Source organism: Phodopus roborovskii, unplaced genomic scaffold (genome assembly GCF_943737965.1).
Source record: "Phodopus roborovskii unplaced genomic scaffold, PHOROB, whole genome shotgun sequence".
In the NCBI taxonomy this organism is placed as follows: domain Eukaryota; kingdom Metazoa; phylum Chordata; class Mammalia; order Rodentia; family Cricetidae; genus Phodopus; species Phodopus roborovskii.
In genome coordinates this window covers 65,378-80,888 of record NW_026125345.1, presented here as the reverse complement: position 1 = coordinate 80,888, position 15,511 = coordinate 65,378, and the positions used below count along the sequence as shown (strand labels likewise).

General features: G+C 43.7%; 1 protein-coding gene across 1 annotated transcript in view; it reads right to left on the bottom strand.

Moving 5' to 3' along the window:
* Window positions 1–10,475: 10,475 nt before the first annotated feature.
* LOC127214347 (proteasome subunit alpha type-8-like) overlaps window positions 10,476–15,511 on the bottom strand; it is a 35,240-nt gene continuing 30,204 nt past the window's right edge. Inside the window, 3 exon segments of the mRNA XM_051174745.1 lie at window positions 10,476–10,582; window positions 14,841–14,903; window positions 15,125–15,244. Coding sequence (XP_051030702.1) covers window positions 10,490–10,582; window positions 14,841–14,903; window positions 15,125–15,244 — 276 coding nt within the window. The 3' untranslated portion in view covers window positions 10,476–10,489.

The following is a 15,511-nucleotide window of genomic DNA, read 5'->3' as shown; positions in this document are numbered from 1 at the left end:
TACATAAGTGCTGGGACCTAAACTCTGGGTTTTCATAATTGTAGAGTCAGTGCTTTTAACAAGTAAGGCACCTCTGCAGTGGCCCTCCCCCTTTGATACGAGGTCTTACGTAGCTCAGGCTAGCCTGCACTAGATAGATAAGCTTGGGATGATCTTAAACTTCTGGTCTTCCTGCCTCCACCTCCTAAGTGCTGAGATTACTAAAAAAAAATATAAATTACTTGTATTAAGAGAATTTTTTATAAGTATGTGTGGGAGAGTGATTGTGTGTATGCCTGTTTCACGCATAATTTACTTAGAGGCCAAAAGAGGGTATAGGATCCTCTAGAGGTAGAGTTACAGGGTACAGGATCCTCTGGAGGTAGACTTACAGGTTAGTGTGAGCTGCATGATGTGGATGCTGGGAACTGAACTCAGGACTTCTGGAAGTACTCTTCATCTCTGAAACAGCTTTTCAACCCCATAGTACAGTAAAAAGGCAACACAACACACTCTTTTATTTGAAATGTGTGATTTTAACAAGAACTTTTACTAGCTGGGCACCTATAATCTCAGCACTCTGCAGGTGGAAGATGAGTTCAAAGTCATCCTCAGCTCTGTCTACAGCACAGCTCAAGGACAGGCTGGACTACAGGAGGCCCTGTCTCAAGAAAAATGTGTTATCCAATGGAAAATGGTTAACTGATAAAATGAGTGGACACTTCAAGGAGTCTATATGAAAAAAAGTGTCTATATGTAACCGGTGAACAGCACCAAAAACCATTGCTGGACTTTAAGCACATTCATCCAAATCCACCTGTTGGAAACATAATCCTGAATGAAAGTGTTGAAAAGTGTACCCTTTAAAAAGTGATAAGCAGTAAGGGCATTCATACCATCTTATGTGTTAGTTATCTCAGTATGGGTTTTTTGGGTCTGGTTTTTGTCTGTTTTGTTTTTTATCTTCTTTTCTATTTGTTTTGTTGTTGTTGTTGTTGTGTAGTTAAGAACATGGAAGTGTCAGCATTCCTGGGACTACAGGTGTGTACCCCAACCAAGACTGTGCCTTGAGTTAGTCTGTGTGCTACAGAATATAAAATAGCATCAGTGACCACAGCTGGGGTTCAGACCCCCTCAAAGAGAGGTCATCAGTGCAAAAAGATCTGCCAGGCACCATAGGATGCTGTAGACAGATAAATAGATACGTAAAGGAGTGTCGGGAGTGGACATCCCCTAAGAATCTAGCTTGACTTCCTCTGCACTGAGTGTGGGTGGAGTGCGAGACTCCAGGGACCCAGTATTTGCCCTGGCTAAGCCCTGCCCCCGCCACTCAGCACCCTCTCTAGACGAAGAGTAACATTTCACCAGCTGACAAAGGAGAAAGGGTTTCACAAGTCATGGTTGAGCTCTACCATCACGAAACAGAGCAAGGGGAAGCAGACTTATAGTCGACCAGAACTTGTTAACTAGCACATGTGTTACCAAATTTCCTATGTCAAAGGCTTACAGTTAAAAAATTTTAACTAAGATTACAGACAGGTACCATCACATTCAGCTATGCTACTGAGTGGGTCTTACTCGTGCTTCATTTCATTACGTAATGTGTATTGGGAAAAGACTGGTTCGCTGTCAAAAGCCCATACAGTAGCCCCTCCTCGCCCAGGCCTCTTCTCAGAGGTCCAGTTGCTCACAAACAGTTACTCAGGCCCAACTGTAACTCAAAGAAATTAAATGGAACATTCCAGAGATAATTTGGAAGTGTTAAACCATGCACTACTCTAGCACGATGAAATCTCTTTCCTCCTACTCTCCTACCTAGGATGTCAATCACCAGTTTGCTCTTCCTGCCACTCGTCACTTAGCCATCGCAGTTACCAGATGAAGTGGTAACTGAGTTCTTGTGTTGAAAGAACCTGAATGTTGTAACCTAAGCTACATCACAAGTCTGTATCACTCCCTCCATGTCATCTAGTTAAATATTTTATCATTTCATCACAGGAAAGGTGAGTGCAGCAGGTGTGATAAGCAGGCACCCGTTGCTTTTATTTACTTACTCTTCTTACTGCTGTGCCTAAATTCCTGACAGAAGCAACATGAAGGAGGAAGGTCTACTGTCTTAGTGCATAGTTTCAGCCCATCCTTGTGAAGATAAATGTTGCTCATGATGACACGAGCATTTGACAATCTCCCTCACATGTTGGTGACCAGAAACAGCACAGACAAGAACCAAAGGCATGTACAATCAACCTTCAAGGTCCCACACTTCTGCCTGGTGGCCCTCACATCCCAAAGGTTCTACAACTTGATGGGAAGGCCCAGGACCTGTTGTTCACTCCAGGAGACTGGATGTCTTAGCTGTCCGCAGTCTGGTGCTGGAGGCCCTGGGAATTCCTAGAGAGCAGCTGAGTCTGCACTGGGGCCATGAAGAAGCAGGTTCTAACACTACTGACCTGTGCTCAGCAGCAGGTAGATGAACTTGCCAGGAGAATGAGGGCAAGAAGGCCTCCCTTGTCCTTTTCTGTGGGCTGCCACCAGAAGGTGTGGTCCAGATTTGGGATGGATCCTCCCACCTCCACAGATCAAATGATCTGATCAAGAAAATCTCTCAGCATGACAGCAGCTTGGGTTTGAGTTGATTACAAATCAGTGAAGTTGACAACCAAGATTAGCCAACACATATGTGTACAGGAAAAAACAGCATAGCACATGTAAGGATTTAGTCACCACAGGGGCTAGGAACAGATCTCCCAGGAAAAGGGTGTTCTATGTTTCGCCATAGCATCCATCTCATCAGCTTTATGTTGGGAACCTGTTGCATGTATCTTTCCCAGGGAGATGTAAAATTGACACCACCATCCCCAAAAATAAATAAATACAAACTACATGTTTATCTTGGTGAGTAAACTGAGTTTATTAAGGGTCATTTACAGGGATGGCTGCATTTTCCCAAAGTCCAACTACTACTTCATAAGACTGTTAAGTCGACAGCAGAATTGAGCAAACCTGGGCTTACAGAGCTACTTAGTGTTAAAGCAGTAGAGATGATTACAGGCTCCTATGCTTGGGAAACTTACAAGCTTATGTAGACGCTATCCTTACTCTTAAACCAAGTGTCCCAGGCAAACATCATCTAACTGTGGCTTGTTTTGCACAATGGAGTTACTTTGGGTAGGATTTGGAGGACTCTACCCTTTCGTCTGGCTATTTTTGTACCCCCTGCACACCTAATGTTCCCTGAGCGCTGAAGTTGTATTGTGCTTATCTCTTGCTAAGAGTAAAGCACTGAGCTCCAGTTAAACAAGGACAGATGCACATTTTTATTGTTTTTGAGACAAGATTTGTCCTAGATCTTCCTCTTATATAAGTATATATAAATATATATGTGTGCATATACTCATACATACATGCATACATACATACAATGTTACTTACAAGGAATCTTGGCAATCTTGTTAGAGAAGCAACTGGTGTGCATGCATGTGTGTGGTATGTTGTGTGTGTGTGGTATGTGTGTGTGTGTGTGTGTGTGTGTGTGTGTGTGTGTGTGTGGTGTGTATAGGGTGGGATGCTTCTACTCCATAAGATCACCTGCTTCTGCAGGTGCAGGGAGCACTATATATGATATGCCCTTTCTTTTTCATTCCTCTCCATTAGTTAACCGCTATTTAGTCTCTAGCATCTTTCATGAACTTAGCAAACAAGCACTGATTTTCCATCAATTGTATGGATCACACCCCTGCCACACTACTTCTGAATACTGTTAATGATGTTTTATTCTTCATATAAGACAAATCTCGGGCAAGGCTCAGTGGTTAATAGTGCTTACTGTTCTTCTAGGGGACCCAGCACCCATGTCTAGTGGCTCACAACCATCTGTAACTCCAGCTCCAGGGGTTCTGATGCCTCTGGCCTCCAGGCACCTGCACTCAAGTGAGTATAACCATACAGAGACATATACAGACACACAATTAAAAATATTTCAAAATTTCTACAATGATGATATATAGTCGAGACAACTCAACATAAAAATAAAGACAGATTTATCAATATTTTTAGTCCAAACCACATTTATGACAAAAGAAACAGAATAAACCCACCAGACTATTTACAGCAAAGCTCCAGATTTAGTAATGCCAAATGGCATTACTACCATTTGGATTTCTTCAAGAATCGTTTATACATGTTTTCCTTGTTTCATATGAGATGAAACTTTACATTCTACCAAGAGCTGGCCAAAATAACAAGACTTCAAAACAACCTTGAAGAGTAAAACTACCAGTATAAACAAGAAAACACACACAAGTGAGAAAGGAGCCCCGATGAATGTCTAAGTATTAACCCTGTACTTGCATGTCAGGAAACTTGATGCCTGCTCCCATGAAGACCTGGGCAGACGGCAAACCAACACGTTCACCTGGAGGGCTGGGTGGGAAGAGGGAAAGGAAGAGAGATGAGGAGTTGAGGGAGGGAGAGGCCGGACAGCAGACTTGCCATTAGGTCAAGTGGAAGCAGGTTGAACTCAGCTCCTCAAGGGGCCCTGTTTTTAACTATTCTGCCTAATCACAGCTCCTGGAGAGTGCTACGATCTACATATCGCAGTCCAACCTCAGATTATCTCTTCAGTGGGGCCACATAACTGGTCACACAACACACTACAGTCTAGTCACACACAGACTGCTTTCTGGGATCATATTCACTCTGCTGACAAACTTCGTCTAGGAGGCATGTTGATAACACCATATTATACAGAGGAGGATGGCCACCTCAGGATCTCTGCAGATGATCCACTCAGTCTTGGTTATGGAAGACCTATTGGAACATTGAGTGTCTTTCTTGGGGAGATACGAAAGTGAACAGTAACAGTAGTATTTAAACTGAAACAATACTAACATTCCAAAGGACTCACACATCCTAGATAATGAAAATGAGTTCATTAAGGATTGCTAGGCAGAGGAATAGGAAGCTTTTGGAGGTAATCATTGTTCCAGACATCAACCCCTCACTTACCAAGATCCTGTTCACAGGGCTCCAACTTTAGAGGATTGATGCAAACGTGGGCTTCAAACACTATAAAGCAGCAGAAGTGATTACAGGCTCAAATATCATGAGGCAAGACAAAACCAGACTCTGGAAAATTAAATTTGTGTGAACTCTATCCTTGCCCTTATAGATTCTAGCAAACTCAGCAAATGGTGTCTCAGCACAGGATAATTCCTTTTGCTCCTGTTTGCTAGGTAGAATAACTAATTGGAGGCTTGCCATGAAAAGAGTTGCTGACTAGAATTCAGAAGATTAGCTTGTCAGAAGAAAGCTGACAATCTCAATATATATGTGTGCACTTTTATGAAGTTCTAATTTTTGTTTGAAATCTTACATATATACAGGATACATAATCTTATATATTATATTGTAACACATATATCATAGTATATGCAATCATATATGCATTATGTGATATATATTATGTATATGGGTGTTTTGCCTGCATCTATGTATGTCTTTGCACCACATAGTGCCGCGTAGGCCAGAAGAGGATGCTGGATCCCCGGAACTGGAGTTACAGATGGTTGTGAGCGACCACGTGGGTGCTGTGAATCCAACCCAGCCCCTTTGGGAGAATGTCCAGTGCTCTTAACTGCTAAGCCATCTCTCCAGTCCAAACTATTTTGAGGCAAGGTTGAAGGTAGCCTGGACTAGTCTCAAACTAGATGACCTTGCATTTCTAGCTTTTTGCCTCCACCTCACAAGTGCAAGGATAGAGAGATGTGCCACCAGGCCATTTATTATAATGAATGCTGGGGACTAAAGCCAGGACTTCCTGCACACAAAGTAAGCACTCTACCAATGGAGGCTCACCCCATCTCTCTTCACTTCTTCAGACAGGTCTTGCAGAGTTAATTAGGCTGGCCTTGAACTCACTGTGTAGTCTACATAGGCCTTAAGCTTGGGAATCCTTCCTCGGCATCCTGGGTAACTGCTAAGACTACCGGTCAGCATCACTAGACCCATAATTCCTTGAAATTTTAGTCATTGCTAATAAACAAGGTATGCTGTTCTCCTTGAAGAGACAGTTCTTCATTGTTGTTTCTGAGAAAACGTTTGCCAAATATTCAAGACAGAAAATAATAGCTTGTCTTTCCGTGGGTCTTCTGAATACAAAATGGTTCGTTAAAAAGTACTTAATCCAACCGAGAATTCAAACAATTACACAAATGCTTCTCCTCAAACTTGTCTTCTTCCTGTGATGTGTTCTTCTCATTTATTACACCAAGAACTACTGGAAGTCTTAAAATGTTTACTGACTCACCAATTTGTTCTTTAACAAAACCATGTTTTGGCAAAAGCAGTAAGCTAAAGAAAATGAAACTGAGAAAAGTCAGATAGTAAAGACAGAACAGATGAAGGAATAGTGGCCCATCCTAGTATTGTTACAAACAACACCGCTGTTAAAGTGTACAAGGCCGGCTGGAGAGAGCTCAGTAGTCAGGTGCATGGGCAGGTTGCTCCTCAGAGCAACTGTCTGCCTTCAGTTTTTGACAACCATCTCTAACTCCAGTTCCAGGGTCTAGACACCCTCTTGTGGACACCAGGAGAACTGCACATGTGGTACAGAGACACAAAATGAAAATCAATCTTTGAAAAAAATTTATCAAAAAAGCTTTGCACCCTCATGTCTGGGTCTGCTGCTTACTAAGACATAAAATGATGCTGCTGTTCCCAGTTCTGGACCCCCCAGCCTCCCCGCAGAGCAGAGCTTCTCCACCCCACCCCCCACCAGCGCAGCCTTTATTTCCTGTATTCTTACTGGACACCACCCAAGTGAGTCTTTCTTAGAAACAAAATATCACAATTGAAACTGGCATAGTGAAACAGCACAGTCATCAAAATTCAAGAACCATGCCTGGATTAGATGGCCTTGAATTGTTCCTGAACTGCTAGTGTAATATGGGAGACGCTAACATACAATCATTCCCATGTTTCTGTACAGCTCAAAGATGAGACGTACTGTTGACCATATAAACGTATCACTAAGGATTTTATAGAGGAACAAAACTATGATGTCTGTGATTGGACGCTGAATGGCCATTGTCTGTCTGCATGCTGGATAGTCAGTGAGTCAAAGCTGCCCAGTCCAGGATAGAAGCTTCAAGAAGGGTGGACAGGGTCTGGAGATAAGCTCAGCACTTACTGCTCTTGTAAAGGACCTAGTTTGGGTTCCCAACACCCATAGCCATCTGTAAGTCTAATTCTAGGGGATCTTATGCCCTCTATGACCTTCCCTGGCACCAGGCATAAATGTAGTGCATATACAGCCTTTACAGGAAAACACTCACACACACAAATAAATATGAAAGCAGGGGGAGGGGGGAGGGGGATGACAAATGATACAGCCCCAGTCCACGACTGAAATTAGGCGGCTCCATGCATTGTTGGTGTTAGCCTGTAACTGAGGCTGAAGATGGGGTATGATTCCACAGGCAAAGGAAACAGCCATAGAAGCCCCTGCTCAGAACCAGGGGGCCTGGCATGTGATGGTTCCCTTCAGATTCCCAGCCTAGTGGGAACACCCTCTAAGACCCCCTGAGTAAAGTGCTTTACTAGGTATTGCTTGGCCCAGTTAAGATGGCAATCAAGCTTAACCACTTACCATTTGGAGAACATGTAAAAATGTTTTACCATTGTTTTGCTCATTATTAATAAATATGGTCTTAAGCTACAATGAGTAAAAAAAATTAGTCAGTGATTTTATTTATTTATCTTTTTTGTTGTTTGTTTTGAGACAATGTGTCTCATTGCATAACCATGATGTAAACCAAGCTGACCTTGAACTTAAGAGATATCCACCTGCCTCTGCCTCTGGAGTACTGGAATGTGAATCTTCACACCCAGCTACATTACTTTTTAATCAAAAAGACTGGAAAGAACTGGTATCTGCTTCTGGGTTTTCAAGTTTTACTCTAAATGAATGGGTTTGTAGAATCATTTAGGTTTTACTAAGTATACCCTTATGTACTAGGCACTGGCCATCTACCAGGAAATAAAATGACACAGAACTTGGAATTCTAACAGGTAGTAGTCAGCAAGCATGTACAAACACATATTTTACATTACCTGGATACTATTAGGATGAAGGGGATGCAAGTACTGTCTTATACATACAGTCTTGGGGTTTCTATTCCTTCGATGAAACGCCATGAGCAAAGAACAAGCTGTGGGGGAAGGGTTTATTAGGCTTACACTTCAACATTGCTGTTCATCAGTGAAGGAAGTCAGGACAGGAACTCAGGCAGGGCGGGAACCTGAAGGCAGGAGCTGATGCAGGCCATGGAGGAGGGCTGCCTACTGGCTTGTTCCCCATGGCTTGCATAGCCTGCTTGCTGAAGAAACCCAGGACCAGCAGCCCAGGGATAGCACCACCCACAGTGGGCTGGACCCTCCCCCACTGATCACTAAATGAGAAAATGGCGGGGGGGGGGTGGTAAAGGAGAGAGGAGGGGGGAGGGAACTGGGATCGATATATAAAATAATAAAAAAAATAATTTTAAAAACCGTGTAAAATAAAAAGAGAGAGAGAAAATGCCTTACAGCTGGATCTCAGGGAGGCATTTCTTCAACAGAGACTCCTTCTCTGATGACTCTAGCTTGTGTCAAGTGACACATAGACCAGCCAAAAACTGTGCGTTTTAGTCATGGTGTTTCGTCACAGCAATAGAAACCTTAACTAATACACAGTTCCAACACTGTTCGGAAGTCTAAGTGCAGATTCTGTCTTAAGATTCATGGTCTCTTAACTGTGACACCCTGTACAATAAAAGCCAAGTTACATAGTTCCAATAAACAGTGGTGGAGAGTAAACATTGCCATTCCAAAAGAGGAGACCTTACTCCGGCAAGGCTCCACCTCCGACAATCCGACAATTCCACAACCTAGTGCCACTAGCTGGGGACCAAGTATTCAGACACCGTGTTGTTTTCAATCGTTTGTTTCTGAGAGTCTTCCATGCTGATCCATAGAGCTGTAGTGCATCCCCTTCCTCCTGAAAAGGGTTCTCCTTTTAAATAAACTGTCGTTTCTTACTTACATGTTTCCTGTTTTATCCCCTTCTTTTCTTCATAAAGACATAAAATGTTTCATTTCCTTTTTAAAGGATCTGGTATCCTATGCTACATTTATTATAGAAGATTTTTTTTTTAATTCCCAAAACCATTAACAACACAGCTTTTTTAATTCACAGGTTGTAAAGGAAGTAAGACTTTTAGCATTCATAAATTTTTAAGAATGAGTTCAAATGTCTGGCACTATGACCTCTTCTGGACAAGGGTCAGTTCTTGTCAATTTTCCTATCTGCTCAGCATGTATCAGTGGGATGAACAGTATATGAAGGCCATTTCAAAACACTGGGCCTCCAGCTTTCTTAGGTCACTCCATCCAGAAAGTGTTTTGACTTAAGAATCCATTTATATGTGTGCATGCATATATACATATGTATGTGTATGCATATATGTATGTATATAATTTTTCACTGACTCTGGAACCTTCCCATTATGTGCCAAACAGATGGACAAATTGAGTTCTTGACAAGTAATTAGATGGATGATTAGTCCACCCTTATCTCCTAATGCCCAGCTTTAAAAGAGTAAATACATAAGTTAACAACTTTTACAAGCATTTATTAAGTCATACCATACACAGTGTCAGAACAAAGACAAATGTGATCTGGAATCCAGCCTTAAAACTCCTATAGAGCCTCTAAATTAGAAGAGAAGGCAGACACAGAGTTTCACAGCACTAATCCCAAGTGGAAATCATTGTGCTTTAACACTCATCTTCCAACTATATAGTAATAAGGACAGAATCTAAGTCTCCTTTGGCATGGCCGTACAACACCTGTAATCACTTGGGAGGTGGAAATAGGAGACTCAGGAGTTCAAGGTCATCCTCCGGCTGCACAGGGTGTTTGAGGCCAGCCTGGGCTAAATGAGACCTTGTCTTAAAAAAAAAAAAGAAAAGCCAACAAACTGAGCTTATTCTGGTCACTATATCAGCACCTATCACACTCACACTTGCAATCCCCCTGCCTCAGCCTCCTGAGTCAGCACATATGATTTTGTCACCAACCCATTGATGTTCTTACCATTCATCAAGGGCTGCAGCTCGGCAGTGTAAGTCAGCTTATTTCAAGATGACGAGCTCCTTAGCTAACAGTGAAGGCAACACAAACTTCAAAACATTACCAACTTTCAAGACCATCTTCTTTTCTAGACTTTGCTTGTATGAAGAAAAGCATTATACTGGGCGAGCTTCACAGTGTCAGGCTAGTGTGAGAGTGAGGAATTTCAAAGAAAATCTTCACATTAACCAATGTTTGAAGACAACTTCAAACCTGACATTCTTGAAGATGAATATAGAAAAACTCAAAGGTTGATTCCAACCCATTTGTTTCTTCTAAAACCTCAGGAAGAAATTCTCATCTGAACAAAACTGGAGCTCCCCAGAGTTGAGTGAAGAACTAGGTTGACTTCTTTGGTTTTTTCTTCTCTACTTCCTCCTTTTCTTTTTCTATTTCAGCTACCTGCAATTCAATTTCTTTGGCACTAAACATCTGAAAAAAAAGAACAAGTATTTTCAATTATAACCAATACTTGAGTATTTTTTCTTTGTACATATCTTTGTATTGTATAACTTCAGAAATGCATCAAAATGCCTCCAAAAATACAAAACGATGTATTTGTACTAATGAGGTTAAATCAAGTCTGTGGCATCTGTGTCACTGCAGGGCAGGGCGGGACACTTGGTTAGACATCCTGTGCACACACTGCCTCTCTGTAACATTTAGATGCAAGGGTTATTTCTGAGTACATCTTCATCCTACTGCGCGCTGCTCTTACAGAGCTTAACTACTGCTATGGTGACCGTGTGAAAGGTGCCCACAGGGTCATGAATTTTGGCCATTTGGTGCCAACCTGGTGCTGCTGTTTTGGAAAGCAATGGAATGGTTGAAATGTAGGGTCCTTGAGTATTATAGCCTGTTGCCTCTAACTGTTCTGTCTCTACTTCCTGTTCCAGGATATATGTGAGGAGATGAGAGAGGAGTTCCAGCCCACGTTATAGCTGGACAGACAGACAGTGTGATCAAATGTGGGCACATACATCTGTGAGAACATGAGAGGAAAATCCTTACTAGAAGGGAACTAGCGCTTGATCTCGGAACTTTGGGGCTGAGAGTTATAAGTGTTTCTTGTTTCAGTTACTGAGTCTACGATAAGTCTGTCAAAGCTTCCCAACTAACACAAACTAACAGTGATTTTATAGTCTCGAACTGAGGGGCAAACAGCATGTTCTAGAACATGGTCCTTCATGTTCTATGTCGAAGGGACATAACCGACTCCCTGGGATGGGGAGGGCAGTCTGTGACTCCCTGGGGTGGGGAGGACAGTCTGTGACTCCCTGGGGTGGGGAGGGCAGTCTGTGACTCCCTGGGGTGGGGAGGGCAGTCTGTGACTCCCTGGGGTGGGGAGGGAGTTGTGCTCCCTGGGGTGGGGGGGCAGTCTGTGCTCCCTGGGGGGGGAGGGCAGTCTGTGACTCCCTGGGGTGGGGGGGGCAGTCTGTGACTCCCTGGGGTGGGGGGGCAGTCTGTGACTCCCTGGGGTGGGGAGGGCAGTCTGTGACTCCCTGGGGTGGGGGAGGGCAGTCTGTGACTCCCTGGGGTGGGGAGGGCAGTCTGTGACTCCTCTGGGGGGGGGGGAGGGCATTCTGTGACTCCCTGGGGTGGGGGAGGGCATTCTGTGCTCCCTGGGGTGGGGGGGCGTCTGTGCTCCCTGGGGTGGGGGGGCGTCTGTGCTCCGGGGGTGGGGGCGCCTGTGACTCCCTGGGGTGGGGAGGGCAGTCTGTGACTCCCTGGGGTGGGGGAGGGCAGTCTGTGACTCCCTGGGGTGGGGAGGGCAGTCTGTGACTCCCTGGGGTGGGGGAGGGCAGTCTGGTGACTCCCTGGGGTGGGGAGGGCAGGCTGTGACTCCCTGGGGTGGGGAGGGCAGCTGCCCCTGGGGTGGGGAGGGCGCCGGCTCCCGGGGTGGGGAGGGCAGCTGTGACTCCCTGGGGGTGGGGGGGCAGTCTGTGACTCCCTGGGGTGGGGGGAGGGGCAGTCTGTGACTCCCTGGGGTGGGGAGGGGCAGCTGGCTCCCTGGGGTGGGGGGGCGTCTGTGCTCCCTGGGGTGGGGGGGCGTCTGGCCTCCTGGGTGGGGGTGCTCCCTGGGGTGGGGAGGGCAGTCTGTGACCTGCTTCCCTTGAGCTCCTGAGCTCTCTTACTTGCAGCTCTTGCCTCACCTCCAGTGGTGGCCATTACAACCTTCTTCCAGCATGTCCACTGCTTCTGGAAGGTGCTCACCACTCACCATCATTAATCATCATGCCAGCACCAAGGTTTCTTTCAATTTTGCTTTGTTAAAGCTATTTTCTGAATTCCACCTTTAAAAACTGTTGACATTGCTTGTAAGAATTATTCTGTGAAGGTTTTTTTTTTTTTCTTTTTGTAAATACATTTTTTTCCCTTTTCTTTACTATTATTCCTTTTTACCCCATATTAACTGTCTTTTTGATTTATATTTTTGCTTGGGTCTTGCTGCTTTATCTAGATATTACAGAAGACTGGCTCAGTGGAGCCAAGAACCAAACTCTGGTATTTTCTACCTGTGTATGAGAACATATGTAGACACGTTCTATCGTTCCCTTTTGTTTAATGGCACTCATTGAAATGAGTGCTGTTCAGTGAGAATCTACAGATTAGCACACTACTGTCCCATGCTGTTTCATTTACTAACAGTTTTAGTCAGAGTTGTTGTTAGAGTCAGGGTCTCACTAACTGACCTCGAACTCACTATGTAAACCAGGGCTGGCCTTGAACTCACAGAGATCTGCCTGCCTCTGATTTCTGAGTTCAAGGATTAAAACTATGCCTACCCCATGTTTCTCTGAGGTAAAAGATCTTGCTATATCGCCACAGCTTGCCTGGAACTTGTGATCCTCTGCTTTGGCCTCCCTGGCGCTAATATGACAGGCAAGCTAGGCTATATAACAATGCTTGGATAGTGTCATTTTGTATAAAAGGAAACTGAAAACGAATGATGAGGCCCAATTTGCTCAATGTCATTCTGTGAAACAAAATAATATGCTGTAGTGTAAACTCACATCAGTACTCCTCAAATTTCTGGGGTTTGTTTGTTTTGGTTTGGTTTTTTTCAAGACTGGATTTCTCTGTGGCTTTGGAAGCTGTCCTGGAACTAGACTGCTCTGTAGGGCAGTCTGGCCTCGAACTCCCAGAGATCCGCCTGCCTCTGACTCCAGAGTGCTGGGATTAACGGTGTGCATCACCACTGCCCAGTACATCTCAAAATTTTAAAGCAGGTCTACTCGGTTCAATGTGTTCTATTCACTATGCAGCCTGGAACTGTTCTATAACTTTTCTTCCAGTAAATGTACCCTTCTTCCACTCATCAAGAATACATACATAACTTGTGTCTGTATGTCCATCCCAGAAGGTATGCAGGTGACACAGCTAAAGAAAGAATCCTGATTTTCATGGCTTCTGGGCCCCTCTGCCTTGTCAGAAAAGGTAAAAACTGAACCCACTGCCCATCCTCATAGCCTGTGTTTACACTGTTTTTTCTTCCTGTGGGGGGAAGACCATCCTCATAGCCTGTGTTTACACTCTGTTTTCTTCCTGTGGGGGGAAGACCATCCTCATAGCCTGTGTTTACACTCTGTTTTCTTCCTGTGGGGGGAAGACCATCCTCATAGCCTGTCTTGGGGAAGACCATCCTCTGCCTGTTTTCTTCCTGTGGGGGGAAGACCATCCTCATAGCCTGTGTTTACACTCTGTTTTCTTCCTGTGGGGGGAAGACCATCCTCATAGCCTGTGTTTACACTGTTTTTTCTTCCTGTGGGGGGAAGACTCCAAGGTCTGTCACCACTCCTCTTATTTCTTGAAACTTTGCTGTTGTCCTATCATCTTGTCCCAGCTGTTGGAAAAAATGGCAAAACACACACCCTCATTGTTCTACACAGTACTGAATTTGGCACAAACTTCTTCTGAAATACTTTCCTTAAACCCAAAGGAAAGCATATATAAAATCAATTTTCTAAGCATATTTTAGGACAATCCCCCATGTGTTTGGAGGTTTTGTACATTCTGTATAGAGAACTATAGGCAAACTAGACTGCTAACAAACAGGAAAGCATATAACAAGTGCTCTTTAGCCACTGAGTCCTCCAGCACAATGATCTGACAACTTGTTCTGACTAACTCATAACTCATAATGGTCGAACAAGGACATAAAAGCAATGTTAGGACTGCTACCAACAAACAGGAAAAGGTTATGGTACTGGGGATTAAAATTAAAATGTGAAAGAGGCTTAAGGCATTTTCAAGTGAAATGTAGAGACAACAGATGAAAACCCAGCACACAAGACTGAGGTGTGTGTGTTTCAGTGGTACAGCACTTTCCATGCACAAGCCTTGGGTTAGACCCTCAGAACAAGGGTCTAAAAGAGCAGTGGTCAGAAAGGGTGGAGGGAACCAGAAAGCCAACTGCTCTCTGGGTGGGCAGACTGTATGGGTTCCTACTCACAGCCATGGATACTAACTGGGCAGAGCTGCCTGGGGCTCTCATCCCCTAAGTCTTCACAGAGACAGAAGTAACCACCTGCTTGCAATAAGCAAGAGATTAGCAACTCAGCCCAAGCAGAAATCATTGTGCTGTTTCATGGATGTATCATGCTCGCAATGGCAATGCACAGGTACCAACAACACTTTAATGCCCATCACACAATGCTAGTAATATTTTCTACTCTGATCAATAATTTACCTTCAAAGGTTGATCTCTTCTTATGATAGCCAGTTCAATGTTCTTCCCACCAGACTGGACAACCTAGTATAGAACAAGGACACATCAGAACTTCTTCAGCTGGCTCGGGTATAGCTCAGTAAGTAGTAGAGCATGTGCCTGGTACGTGTATGTGGCCCTGCTTTGATTCTTCAACACTATATATACAACAACAACCCACCCCTGAAAACTGTGTGTTTAATAAAGAAAACAAGATAAGGAAACCAAATGCATATTCTCAGAACATCCCTTACAAGGTCACTTACTTCTAGCAAAGCTTTTATTGCTAGCTTGATAGCCTCATTGTCATTAGAAATAGCATCTTCTGTATAATTCTTTTCTAGAAATTCCCGGACAGTTTTAGCACTCCGGCCTATTGCATTTGCCTTGAAAAATTAAAACAAAATTATTAGTGCAAGTGGGTTTATTGCGACCATATATGTGTTCAGGCTTTTCAGGTTTACCTCAGTGTGCAATAACAGAATCACAAAGTGAACCTAAATACATAAATTTAAAAAAAAAAAATAAAAAAAAAAAAAAAACATGTTCCAGGACAGATAGACCTACACAGAGAAACCCTGTCTGGAAAAACCCCAAGCAATTTAAATAAATAAATAACAGAATCACAAAGTGAAGGCCTGACAAACATTTCA